Source organism: Oncorhynchus mykiss, chromosome 15, assembly GCF_013265735.2.
Source record: "Oncorhynchus mykiss isolate Arlee chromosome 15, USDA_OmykA_1.1, whole genome shotgun sequence".
NCBI classification, from domain to species: domain Eukaryota; kingdom Metazoa; phylum Chordata; class Actinopteri; order Salmoniformes; family Salmonidae; genus Oncorhynchus; species Oncorhynchus mykiss.
In genome coordinates, this window is record NC_048579.1 from 13645496 (window position 1) to 13660411 (window position 14916).

General features: G+C 42.7%; 1 protein-coding gene across 10 annotated transcripts in view; it reads right to left on the minus strand.

Annotated features, from left to right (window-relative positions):
* tnikb (TRAF2 and NCK interacting kinase b) overlaps positions 1 to 11689 on the minus strand; it is a 64115-nt gene extending 52426 nt beyond the window's left edge. For 7 of the 10 annotated variants that reach the window (XM_036943755.1, XM_036943751.1, XM_036943756.1 and 4 more), the window contains exons 1-2: positions 11279 to 11688; positions 369 to 434 (exon numbers count right to left, since the gene is read on the minus strand). In XM_036943755.1, the coding sequence (XP_036799650.1) occupies positions 369 to 434; positions 11279 to 11335 (123 nt within the window). In that variant the 5' untranslated portion in view covers positions 11336 to 11688. Of the gene's footprint in view, positions 1 to 368; positions 435 to 11278 lie in introns of all 10 variants that reach the window. The other 3 variants (XM_036943753.1, XM_036943752.1, XM_036943754.1) reach the window with 2 other exon arrangements.
* Between the last annotated feature and the right edge of the window lie 3227 nt (positions 11690 to 14916).

Below are 14916 nucleotides of genomic sequence, written 5' to 3' on the forward strand. Positions count from 1 at the left end.
GTCTTTCTTCATATGGCTTGTTTAACTTTGAAATCAATGTGTTTTGTTTGGCATACATTTTAATGTGAGGAATAGAAGTCTCAGCGTCATTCTGTTACTGTGGAATTGCCTTACCCTTAATGTATATTGAATAGGTATGAAATACTAGCTGACAAGTGCCTGGGTTTAGGGGCTAGGGGTTGTTTCTGGGCTGTGCCCTGAAGTTTAAAAAATACATGTCAAAAAGTAATCAACTCTCTCCTCTCATTGGCAACTCGTTACAGTTCAAGGGAAGGTGACAGAGCTGACCTGCCTGTTTTCATGTGGGAGGAGTCATCAGGCACACTCCTGTCTGATAGGTTGAGTGTGTGGTGAGGGGTGTGTCTTACCTTGTAGACCTGACCGTAGGTTCCATTTCCCACCAACTCCACTAGTTCAAATATACCAGCTGGGTCCTGGAGAGAGAAATAGAAATAGGGAGAGAGAAATAGAGAGAGGGAGAGAGAGAAATACAAATAGGGAGACAGCAATAGAGAGAGAGAAAGGGAGAGAGAGCAAGAAAGAAATGGAGAGAGGGAGAGAAATAGAGAGAGGGGAGAAAGAGAGAGCAGTTAGTCAAGCATTGAAAGTATTTTCTCAAGAATTCAGACCCTCTGGAATCTGATCCCCCTCTACACACACAAGTGTATACGAGCAAACAGTAGCAGCACAGTAGGACAGAGATCTATAGCGGTACACTGTGACTCCATAGAATGTGTGAGTGAGTGAGTGAGTGAGTGAGTGAGTGAGTGAGTAGGGAATACTGGAGTTGAAATAAGCCACATGCTTCCATAGGGTAATTGCAAAAAAATCTAAGTTATTTTTTATTCAAGGTCGACCAGAAGCACTTTTAAACCTAGAACACTGCTCTAGAGACAGGCGGAGACCCACCACACACTCTCCCCTTCAACTAGCACCACCACGCACATCCATATCTTTTAACGTGTGTGTGTGTGAGAGTGAGAAAGAAAGGGGGAAGCATTAGTCATGGTTTGTGTGCGTATGTCTGTGCAAATATCAATATGAATATTGTGCTAATTTTCATGTCCTAAACCACTCAAGTTATGGTGTCTCGAAGTTGATGAATGTATAGACCCCCTCATTTATTGATCCCTTCAGCGCTCTGTGTGTGTGTGTGTGTGTGTGTGTAGGCAGGGCAATATGGCCAAAATATCATATCAGCTTTTTTAAATGTTTTATTGGACAGTGTGACGTTATTTGACTGTATTTAATGTTTTTGAATAATAAAGGTTCTACATTTATGGGTAGTGAGTGATCCTAAGGTACTTTATGAGTAGTGAGTGATCCTAAGGTACTTTATGAGTAGTGAGTGATCCTAAGGTACTTTATGGGTAGTGAGTGATCCTAAGGTACTTTATGGGTAGTGAGTGATCCTAAGGTACTTTATGAGTAGTGAGTGATCCTAAGGTACTTTATGGGTAGTGAGTGATCCTAAGGTACTTTATGAGTAGTGAGTGATCCTAAGGTACTTTATGAGTAGTGAGTGATCCTAAGGTACTTTATGAGTAGTGAGTGATCCTAAGGTACTTTATGAGTAGTGAGTGATCCTAAGGTACTTTATGAGTAGTGAGTGATCCTAAGGTACTTTATGAGTAGTGAGTGATCCTAAGGTACTTTATGAGTAGTGAGTGATCCTAAGGTACTTTATGAGTAGTGAGTGATCCTAAGGTACTTTATGAGTAGTGAGTGATCCTAAGGTACTTTATGGGTAGTGAGTGATCCTAAGGTACTTTATGGGTAGTGAGTGATCCTAAGGTACTTTATGAGTAGTGAGTGATCCTAAGGTACTTTATGGGTAGTGAGTGATCCTAAGGTACTTTATGAGTAGTGAGTGATCCTAAGGTACTTTATGAGTAGTGAGTGATCCTAAGGTACTTTATGGGTAGTGAGTGATCCTAAGGTAATTTATGAGTAGTGAGTTTGTGTGGACTCCCACTAAGGTACTTTATGAGTAGTGAGTGATCCTAAGGTACTTTATGAGTAGTGAGTGATCCTAAGGTACTTTATGGGTAGTGAGTGATCCTAAGGTACTTTATGAGTAGTGAGTGATCCTAAGGTACTTCATGAGTAGTGAGTTTGTGTGGACTCCCACTAAGGTACTGTTTGAGTAGTGAGTGATCCTAAGGTACTTTATGAGTAGTGAGTGATCCTAAGGTACTTTATGAGTAGTGAGTGATCCTAAGGTACTTTATGAGTAGTGAGTGACCCTAAGGTACTTTATGAGTAGTGAGTGATCCTAAGGTACTTTATGAGTAGTGAGTGATCCTAAGGTACTTTATGGGTAGTGAGTGATCCTAAGGTACTTTATGAGTAGTGAGTGATCCTAAGGTACTTTATGAGTAGTGAGTGATCCTAAGGTACTTTATGGGTAGTGAGTGATCCTAAGGTACTTTGAGTAGTGAGTTTGTGTGGACTCCCACTAAGGTACTTTATGAGTAGTGAGTGACCCTAAGGTACTTTATGAGTAGTGAGTGATCCTAAGGTACTTTATGAGTAGTGAGTTTGTGTGGACTCCCACTAAGGTACTTTATGAGTAGTGAGTGATCCTAAGGTACTTTATGAGTAGTGAGTGATCCTAAGGTACTTTATGAGTAGTGAGTGATCCTAAGGTTCTTTATGAGTAGTGAGTGATCCTAAGGTACTTTATGAGTAGTGAGTGATCCTAAGGTACTTTATGAGTAGTGAGTGATCCTAAGGTACTTTATGGGTAGTGAGTGATCCTAAGGTACTTTATGAGTAGTGAGTGATCCTAAGGTACTTTATGAGTAGTGAGTGATCCTAAGGTACTTTATGAGTAGTGAGTGATCCCAAGGTACTTTATGAGTAGTGAGTGATCCTAAGGTACTTTATGAGTAGTGAGTGACCCTAAGGTACTTTATGAGTAGTGAGTTTGTGTGGACTCCCACTAAGGTACTTTATGAGTACTGAGTGATCCTAAGGAACTTTGAGTAGTAAGTGATCCTAAGGTACTTTATGAGTAGTGAGTGATCCTAAGGTACTTTATGAGTAGTGAGTGATCCTAAGGTACTTTATGAGTAGTGAGTGATCCTAAGGTACTTTATGAGTAGTGAGTGATCCCTGGGTGGCAACACATCCATTCTAAGTGATTTCAATGAGTCTTTCTCCATTCTGATTGTTTTATACTGTTTAATTAGACTTCAACCCAAAACAATTTTCCGCATTTTCATCAATTTCTGCATTTCCTGCACTCATTGAGATGATTTTCACCCTGCCACATAGGGCTGCACGATATGGATAAACAATCTAGGCCTTATATTTAACCAAATGTTGCAATTCTGATTTTGACAGCAAAACTGTTGGAATCATGGAAATAGAATGATTATTCTAATTCTGTAGTTAGGGGCAGCAGGTAGCCTAGTGGCTAGTGTTGGGCCAGTAACCGAAAGGTTGCTAGGTCGAATCCCAAAGCTGACAAGGTAAAAACCTGTTGTTCTGCCCCTGAACAAGGCAGTTAACCCACTGCTCCTAGGCCGTCATTGTAAATAAGAATTTGTTCTTAACTGACTTGCCTAGTTAAATATAGGTTAAAAATATATATAAGTGGGCACTTTGAATACAGTGTTGCATTCATTAAAATGCCAGAGAGAAGTTATTGTGACAGGGTAGGAACCAAAGTGTTGATAAATGTTTCCTAGGTGACCCTATAAACTTTACCTACATTGAATGTTTTCTCTTAGCTACACTCCATGACTAAACGTATGTGGACACCTGCTCATTGAACATGTCATTTCAAAAACCATAGGCATTAATATGGAGTTGGTCCCCTTTTTGCTGCTATAACAGCCTCCACTCTCCTGGGAAGGCTTTCCACTAGATGTTGGAACATTGCTTCCATTCAGCCACAAGAGCATTAGTGAGGTCAGGCACTGATGTTGGGCGAAAAGGCCTTTAGGCTAGCAGTCTGCATTCCAATTCATCCCAAAGGTGTTCAATGGGGTTGAGGTCAGGGCTCTGTGCAGGCCAGTTAAGTTCTTCCACAACGATCTCAACAAATAATTTCTGCATGGACCTGGCTTTGTGCATGGGGGCATTGTCATGCTGAAACAGGAAAGGGCCTTCCCCAAACTGTTCCCACAAATTTAGAAGCACAGAATTGTCTAAAAAGTAATTGGATGCGGTAGTGTTAAAATTGGGGCCCAAACCATGAAAAACAACCCCAGACCATTTCATGAAGCTCCAGACGAACAGTTCTTGTGTTGGCGTTGCTTCCAGGGGCAGTTTGGTACTCGGTAGTGAGGTATGCGCTTCAGCACTCGGTGGTTCTGTTCTGTGAGCTTGTGTGGGCTACCCATTCGCGGCTGAGCTGTTAGATGTTTCCACTTCACAATTACAGCACTTACAGTAGACCATGCAGCTCCAGCAGGGAAGAAATTTGACGAACTGACTTGTTGGAAAAGTGGCATCCTATGACGGTGCCGCGTTTAAAATCACTGAGCTCTTCAGTAAGTCCATTCAACTGTCTTTGGAGTTTGCATGGCTGTGTGCTCAATTTTATACACCTGTCAGCAACGTTTGTGGCCGAAATAGCAGAATCCACTAATTTGAAGGGGTGTCCACATACTTTTTAGTGTACTTCATGTAGGTAACATATTCATGCTTTGCATAATCCTCTTTGATTTAGAAGGTACTGTTGCACAAACAACATGCTGATTTAGTTCTACACCATCACTGATATTATCAGGCTAATTACATTTCATCTGACTCATACCGCTGCTGCCCAACTTGCTTAGAAAAGACAACCTAGCTGTTTGCAGATGTAAGAAACCAACTAATTGTGTAACTATAGAACACTAAATGGATTTATATTAAGAAGCAAAGTGAAAACAGCATCGTTGTCATTAGGGATGCACAATATCTCGGTAAGCCGTATTGCATGCTCAAGAATGTGCTGGTTCTTGGCCTCACGGGTGGCGCAGTGGTCTAGGGCACTGCAGCGCTAGCTGTGCCACCAGAGACTCTGGGTTCGCTCCCAGGCTCTGTCGCAGCCGACCGGGAGGTCCGTGGGGCGACGCACAATTGGCCCAGCGTCGTCCGGGTTAGGGAGGGTTTGGCCGGTAGGGATATCCTTGTCTCATCGCGCACCAGCGACTCCTGTGACGGGCCGGGCGCAGTGCACGCTAACTAAGGTTGCCAGGTGCGCAGTGTTTCCTCCGACACATTGGTGCGGCTGGCTTCCGGGTTGGATGCGTGCTGTGTTAAGAAGCAGTGCGGCTTGGTTGGGTTGTGTTTCAGAGGACGCATGGCTTTCGACCTTCGTCTCTCCCGAGCCCATATGGGAGTTGTAGCGATGAGGCAAGATCGTAATTACTAACAATTGGATACTGCGAAATTGGGGAGAAAAAGGGGGTACAATTTTTTTAAAATAAAATAAAAAGAATGTGCTGGTTCTCATACCGCTGCTGCCATTTCAATGTTTGAAACTTGGAAAATCCCCAAGAACAAAGTACACGCTGTGTTACGTGCATTATCACGTAGCATGACAAAGGCTTTGGAAGAATGCGGGGTCACCAGTTTGCCATGCATATCTGACACAGTGGCAACAGGTAGGAAGTTAGTGGGTCATTTTAAAACACACAGCTAGCATACAGCCGCTTGCAAGCAACAGAGGAGCAGCTTGGAGTGAAAACGAAAAGACGTTTCCACCAGATGGAACAGTACTTTTTATATGATGGAGAGCCTGCTGGAACAAAAACGAGTGCTTGGTGTGTACGCAGCCAACTATGAGTTACCTGTAACAATCAGTACAAACCAGTGGACTCATTGAAACCATGAACACACTCCTAGCTCCATTCGAACAACTGACTGGAGAAATAAGCTCGACAACTGTGTCTGCAGCAGACGTGATACCCTCTGTCATGGCATTGAAACTCCTGCTCAACAAAACAGCAGACATGATACCCTCGGTCATGGCATTGACACTCCTGCTCAACAAAACAGCAGACATGATACCCTCTGTCATGGCATTGACACTCCTGCTCAACAAAACAGCAGACGTGATACCCTCTGTCATGGCATTGAAACTCCTGCTCAACAAAACAGCAGACGTGATACCCTCTGTCATGGCATTGACACTCCTGCTCAACAAAACAGCAGACGTGATACCCTCTGTCATGGCATTGACACTCCTGCTCAACAAAACAGCAGACGTGATACCCTCTGTCATGGCATTGAAACTCCTGCTCAACAAAACAGCAGACGTGATACCCTCTGTCATGGCATTGAAACTCCTGCTCAACAAAACAGCAGATGTGATACCCTCTGTCATGGCATTAAAACTCCTGCTCAACAAAACAGCAGACGTGATACCCTCTGTCAAGGCATTGAAACTCCTGCTCAACAAAACAGCAGATGTGATACCCTCTGTCATGGCATTAAAACTCCTGCTCAACAAAACAGCAGACGTGATACCCTCTGTCATGGCATTGAAACGCCAGCTCAACAGAACTGCCCACACAGTGTGGTAAACTTGGAAAAGTTCTCTAGTACAAGAGATTTGGTGGCATTCTCTCTGAGCCTCTTTACTGTGTGGCCAACATGCTCGATTCTAGGTGCAAGGACCGCTACTTCGATGCAGACAAGAAACAGAGTTTACGTGAAATGTTAGTGTAACAGTATAGCTTCCGTCCCTCTCCGCGCTCGAACCAGGGACCCTCTGCACACATCAATGACTGCCTCCCACGAAGCATCGTTACTAGAGGTCGACCGATTAATCGGAATGGCCGATTAATTAGGGCCGATTTCAAGTTTTCATAACAATTGGAAATCGGTATTTTTGGGCGCCGATTTCCAATTCTTTTTTTTACATTTTTTTTAATAATAATAATGTATACCTTTTATTTAACTAGGCAAGTCAGTTAAGAACACATTCTTATTTTCAATGACTGCCTAGGAACTGTGGGTTAACTGCCTTGTTCAGGGACAGAACAACACATTTTCACCTTGTCAGCAGGTGAAATTGTGTCATTTCTCTTGCGTTCATTGCACGCAGAATCAGGGTATATGCAAGTTTGGGTTGCCTGGCTCATTGCGAACTAATTTGCCAGAATTTTACGTAATTATGACATAACATTGAAAGTTGTGCAATGTAACAAGAATATTTAGACTTAGGGATGGTTAATATTGCCTGCTAAACTGGATTAGTAGTTATAACTAGTGATTATGATAGTTTTTTATAAGATAAGTTTAATGCTAGCTAGCAATTTACCTTGTCTTCTACTGCATTCGCGTAACAGGCAGTCTCCTCGTGGAGTGCAATGGTTAGAGCATTGGACTAGTTAACTGTGCGGTTGCAAGATTGGAACCCAAGGTGAAAATGCCACCCGTTAGATGAAATACCGAATGGTTCCGTATTTCACTGAAATAATAAACGTTTTGTTTTCGAAATGATAGTTTCCGGATTCGACCATATTAATGACCTAAGGCTCGTATTTCTGTGTGTTATTATGTTATAATTAAGTCTGATTTGATAGAGCAGTCTGACTGAGCAGCAGCAGGCCTGTAATCATTCATTCAAACAGCACTTTAGTGCATTTTGCCAGCAGCTCTTCGCAAGCACAGCGCTGTTTATGACTTCAAGCCTACCAGCCTATTGGCTGGTGTAACCAATGTGAAATGGCTAGCTAGTTAGCTGGGTGTGCGCTAATATTGTTTCAAACATCACTCGCTTTTAGATTTGGTAGTTATTCCCCTTGCGCCGCAAGGGCCGCGGCTTTTGTGGAGCGATGGGTAACGCTGCTTCGATGGTGGCTGTTGTCGACGTGTTCCTGGTTCGAGCCCAGGTAGGGGCGAGGAGAGGGACGGAAGCTATACTGTTACACTGGCAATACTATAGTGCCTATAAGAACATCCAATAGTCAAAGGTATATGAAATACAAATGGTATAGAGAAAAATTGTCCTATAATTCCTATAATAACTACAACCTAAAACATCTTACCCTAGAATATTGAAGTCTCATGTTAAAATGAACCACCAGCTTTAATATGTTCTCATTTTCTGAGCAAGAAACTTAAACGTTAGCTTTTTTACATGGCACATATTGCACTTTTACTTTCTTCTCCAACACTTTGTTATTGCATTATTTAAACCAAATTGAACATGTTTCATTATTTATTTGAGGCTAAATTGATTTTATTTATGTTTTATATTAAGTTAAAATAGTTAATTCAGTATTGTTGTAATTGTCATTATTACAAATAAAAAAGTAAGGGATGTAAGTGGAAGAAATAGGATTTGATTGTGTTTTACTCATAATGGGACATATGTAAATGCCAACTAAATAACTTTTTGGTCAGTGTGTGTTTCAACTACTTAACTGTACAAGAATGCTTAAAAGGGCACTACATTTTTTAAATATTGGTTATCTGAATCCTTTTTTTTGGCAAGAAAAATATCGGATATCGGCCAAAAATGTAATATCAGTGCATCCCCGCAAGTGTCTCTTGGTCGAGGAAAAACAAATGAGCTCCTTGAGTGACAGGGGCGGGGCTAGTTATGTGTGGAAAGCAGCATGGAGCGAGAGATGACTCAAGTAAACTCTAAAAATGTACGTTATACACAACTTATCACATTTAACAAACCAAACATTCAAATAACTTTATAGAAGGTAAAGTAAAACTCAAACTGGTCCGTGCATTAATACCGGTATAGCCCTAGCTGGGTTCCAGACCTGGTGGACCACGGGTTGAATTTGGGCCATGGGTGGTTATGTTTTTATTTGGCCACCAAGTTTTTTGTTGAATTTCAATGTCGGACATAAAAAAAAACAGGAAATCAACTCCAAGTGATTTTTATTTGTCATATTTTCACAAGTATTCCCACCTATAATAGAGAGACCTAATCGTATACAAATGTAAGTAAGGTTTGAAATGATGTTTTAGTCAAATATCTGTTTGGGCTTCTTGCGGTCAATTTGTAGTCTACAAAATTATTTGTAATTATGTCCTGCCAGCCCAAACATCCGCTCAAGATTATTTTTTTTTAAAATGGTCCCGCAGCTGGATCTAGTTGAGCATCCCTGGTCACAACCGTAAGGCTCTCCAGAGGGTAGTGAGGTCTGCACAAGGCATCACTGGGGGCAAACTACCTGCCCTCCAGGACACCTACACCACCCGATGTCACAGGAAGGCCAAAAAGATCATCAAGGACAACAACCAGCCGAGCCACTGCTTGTTCACCACGCTATCATCCAGAAGGCGAGGTCAGTACAGGTGCATCAAAGCTGGGACCGAGTGACTGAAAAATAGCTTGTATCTCAAGGCCATCAGACTGTTAAACAGCCACCACTAACATTGAATGGCTGCTGCCAACATACTGACTCAACTCCAGCCACTTTAATAATGAAAAAATTGATGTAATAAATGTATCACTAGCCACTTTAAACAATGCAACTTTATATAATGTTTACATACCCTACATTACTCATCTCATATACTGTACTCTATACCATCTACTGCATCTTGCCTATGCCGTTCGGCCATCGCTCATCCATATATTTCTATGTACATATTCTCATTCATTCCTTTACACTTGTGTGTATAAGGTAGTTATTGTGAAATTGTTAGGTTAGATTACTTGTTAGATATTACCGCATGGTCGGAACTAGAAGCACAAGCATTTCGATACACTCACATTAACATCTGCTAGCCATGTGTATGTGACCAATAAAATGTGATTTGATTAGGGGAAGTGAGGGGAGACAGGAAAACGAAATCCTCCCCCATGGGCAGTGTGCTGCTCCCCAGCTCTCTGCATCTAGGTGACCTAATTTCCAGTCGCACCACAGATCTGGACGAAAGCTCAAGAGGCCAGCAGTGGAGGTAATAACTGTCATACATCTATTAGAGAGAGAGAGAAGAGCTGAGAAACTGCAAATTGTTTAACTCCATTGAGAGGATGAATGGACGTGCCAGATTTCTACAATCCAGATACCGCAAATGTGTATGTATGTGTGTTTGCATAGCACGTGCATCATTCACAGCCATGTGACAAGAATGTAATCTAACACACATACATACATATATACATACATACATACAGACACACACACAGCCGCTCCTGCCTGTCATGTTGGGGCTTGAGCCTGCTGCTGCTGGTAAGATCCTGTTGCGTAACGACCTGCCTGTAATGACTATGTAAGACTACAGAGGCTGTCAAAACACACAGCACAAAGAACAGTGGTCTTACATTTCCTTTGCTTGTGGGGGGGTGACAACTGTCTTAGAGCCCTCAAACTGAACTCGATCTCGAAGCCAATCCCACTGCTTTTCGTTGCTCCCGTCTAAACAGGGACCGATTTAGACCTGGGACACCAGATGGGTGCAATTAATGATCGGGTGGAACAGAAAAGCAGTAGGCTCCGGACCTCGTTGGGTATACCTGTCCTAGAGGACGCACACACATCAGAGTTCTGTGAGGTCAGTGACCTCACAAAAATCACATAACCAGTTTCTGCTGTTCTCTAATATAATTCAACTGTGTGTGATGCTGCGCGACAGACAGCTTAACATCTGCCACAAACACAGACAGAGGGGCCTATTAGACAGAAACACAGACAGACAGAGGGGCCTATTAGACACAAACACAGACAGACAGAGGGGCCTATTAGACACAAATACAGACAGACAGAGGGGCCTATTAGACACAAACACAGACAGACAGAGGGGCCTATTAGACAGAAACACAGACAGACAGAGGGGCCTATTAGACACAAATACAGACAGAGGGGCCTATTAGACAGAAACACAGACAGACAGAGGGGTCTATTAGACAGAAACACAGACAGACAGAGGGGCCTATTAGACAGAAACACAGACAGACAGAGGGGCCTATTAGACACAAACACAGACAGACAGAGGGGCCTATTAGACAGAAACACAGACAGACAGAGGGGCCTATTAGACACCAACACAGACAGAGGGACATATTAGACAAACACAGGCCCAGGGTTCCATTACATCACGTTCCAGTTGTTGCGAGAAAAAGGCTTTCTGAGGTTGTAACGCGCGTGGGAGGGAGCTGAAACCCCAGCATAAATCGGTTGATCTAAATCAATGATCTGATCAGCGGATGCATGGCAGGTAACGACGGATCGAAGACGCCAACCACAACCACACAGTCGGTGCAAAGAGGCAGTCGTTAACGGGGGATGGGGCAAGTGTTCGAGAAAACGTCTCATTCATACAGTGCCCATTTTATCAGACACACACACACGCGCTTTACCCGTAGTGCTGACAGGTCTATCTCATCCAGACTCCGGGCCGGGGAGTCGCTCGCCATGATTCTCTCAAAATGGAAGCTTCCTCTCCGCTCATTTACCGAGGACAAACCCCCTCTCCCCTCCCTTATCCAGCTGTTAAAATCCCACGTTATATCCCTGTTGGCGTCCGTTAATAATAGTCCATAAACAATGGGTAATATATTCCGTTTTTCCGTTTGATCCCGGGGGAACGCGTCTCGAGACACCGAGGTGATCCAGGTCCTACATGCTGTATTCGGTGGCACGGGCCCCCTCCACCGGAGGATGGTGAAAAAAACACACTCCGCAAGAGAGCACAGCTGCGTACACGCTGTATACCCACACACAGTGAGAGAATGCAAAGCGCCCCGGAAAAGGGTTAGTCTCGCGCTCACGGGAGTGGCCTGGCTGCACGAGCAGCGGGCGGGTCTCCTGAAAACAGGGACGCCCACAATGTCACATGCACGCGTGTGTGGGACAGTTATGAAAAAGCCCCCTCCTCCACATGAAAGGTTTATTGTATCTTCAGTCTAAAGTTCCATAAAACGGATCATTTCCTTAGTCTTCTTATCTCTTTGTGTCTCCTGCTGCATCTCCTCACATGTAGCTTATATATTTCATCATCAAGATCCTCCTCATCATCATTAATATCATCCTCAGCAGTAACAACAACATCACCACCAAGATCCTCCTCGTCATCATTAATATCATCCTCAGCAGTAACAACATCACCACCAAGATCCTCCTCGTCATCATTAATATCATCCTCAGCAGTAACAACATCACCACCAAGATCCTCCTGCTCATCATTAATATCATCCTCAGCAATATCAACAACATCACCACTAAGATCCTCCTCATCATCATTAATATCATCCTCAGCAATAACAACAACATCACCACCAAGATCCTCCTGCTCATCATTAATATCATCCTCAGCAGTAACAACAACATCACCACCAAGATCCTCCTCATCATCATTAATATCATCCTCAGCAGTAACAACAACATCACCACCAAGATCCTCATCATCATTAATATCATCCTCAGCAGTAACAACATCACCACCAAGATCCTCCTCATCATCATTAATATCATCCTCAGCAGTAACAACAACATCACCACCAAGATCCTCCTCATCATCATTAATATCATCCTCAGCAATAACAACAACATCACCACCAAGATCCTCCTCGTCATCATTAATATCATCCTCAGCAATAACAACAACATCACCACCAAGATCCTCCTCGTCATCATTAATATCATCCTCAGCAGTAACAACATCACCACCAAGATCCTCCTCATCATCATTAATATCATCCTCAGCAGTAACAACATCACCACCAATATCCTCCTGCTCATCATTAATATCATCCTCAGCAATAACAACAACATCACCACCAAGATCCTCCTCGTCATCATTAATATCATCCTCAGCAGTAACAACATCACCACCAAGATCCTCATCATCATTAATATCATCCTCAGCAATAACAACAACATCACCACCAAGATCCTCCTCTTCATCATTAATATCATCCTCAGCAGTAACAACAACATCACCACCAAGATCCTCCTGCTCATCATTAATATCATCCTCAGCAGTAACAACATCACCACCAAGATCCTCCTCATCATCATTAATATCATCCTCAGCAATAACAACAACATCACCACCAAGATCCTCCTTGTCATCATTAATATCATCCTCAGCAGTAACAACATCACCACCAAGATCCTCCTCGTCATCATTAATATCATCCTCAGCAGTAACAACATCACCACCAAGATCCTCCTCGTCATCATTAATATCATCCTAAGCAGTAACATCACCACCAAGATCCTCCTCGTCATCATTAATATCATCCTCAGCAGTAACAACATCACCCCCAAGATCCTCCTCATCATCATTAATATCATCCTCAGCAGTAACAACAACATCACCACCAAGATCCTCCTGCTCATCATTAATATCATCCTCAGCAGTAACAACATCACCACCAAGATCCTCCTGCTCATCATTAATATCATCCTCAGCAATAACAACAACATCACCACCAAGATCCTCCTCGTCATCATTAATATCATCCTCAGCAGTAACAACATCACCACCAAGATCCTCCTCATCATCATTAATATCATCCTCAGCAGTAACAACAACATCACCACCAAGATCCTCCTCGTCATCATTAATATCATCCTCAGCAATAACAACATCACCACCAAGATCCTCCTCGTCATCATTAATATCATCCTCAGCAGTAACAACATCACCACCAAGATCCTCCTCATCATCATCATTAATATCATCCTCAGCAGTAACAACAACATCTCCACCAAGATCCTCCTCCTCATCATTAATATCATCCTCAGCAATAACAACAACATCACCACCAAGATCCTCCTCGTCATCATTAATATCATCCTCAGCAGTAACAACATCACCACCAAGATCCTCATCATCATTAATATCATCCTCAGCAATAACAACAACATCACCACCAAGATCCTCCTCGTCATCATTAATATCATCCTCAGCAGTAACAACATCACCACCATCATCATCGCTCAACTTTTTAAAACTGTGTGTCTTGTATGCTGAAGAGTATTCCTGACTGCAAAACTAATTCTAGTGAAGATTTGAGTGTGTGATATGCACATGACAAACTGGTGTTCACTGTTGTGCATCATTGAAGCAGCATTAACCTGCTGACATATAGAATTGTTTTAACAAGGTCAGACCAAGGACCATGTACCTATTTGACTTAGATATAGCTTTTTTATAAGATAACAAATATTATTTGATGAAACAATGAATCTGGCCTGACTGCTAATAGCCCAGACGAACTCACTGACTAACAGATAAACACCATGGAACAACAGATAGTCCCGCCCCCCCCAAAAAAAAAGAATCAAAAAGATGTTTGTTCTGAAGTGTCTGCCCTATATCTGAGAGACACAGGAAAGATCAGGAAACTGCCCCCCTCCTCCCCAACGGCTTAGAATGTTATGGGTTAAAGAGGGAGGAACACTTAAAGTCTGTTTTTAGTCATACACACACACAAGGAGATGGACATTTCCAGCATTCTGGAAGAGTGACTGTAACAGGAGTGTGTGTGAATAAGTCAACTACTACATTTTTACATTTGACATTTTAGTCATAACCACATATCACAGTAAGTACATTTTTCTTCAGTAAAGTAGCTATCAGCAAAGTTAGAGCTAGTAGGGGGGAGAGTCTAGTACGCTGCTAGGTCACCTGTGGTACAAGTCAGTATTCCACATCCATGTCAGCTAGGTCACCTGTGATACAAGTCAGTATTCCACATCCATCCATGTCAGCTAGGTCACCTGTGATACAAGTCAGTATTCCACATCCATGTCAGCTAGGTCACCTGTGATACAAGTCAGTATTCCACATCCATCCATGTCAGCTAGGTCACCTGTGATACAAGTCAGTATTCCACATCCATCCATGTCAGCTAGGTCACCTGTGATACAAGTCAGTATTCCACATCCATCCATGTCAGCTAGGTCACCTGTGATACAAGTCAGTATTCCACATCCATCCATGTCAGCTAGGTCACCTGTGATACAAGTCAGTATTCCACATCCATCC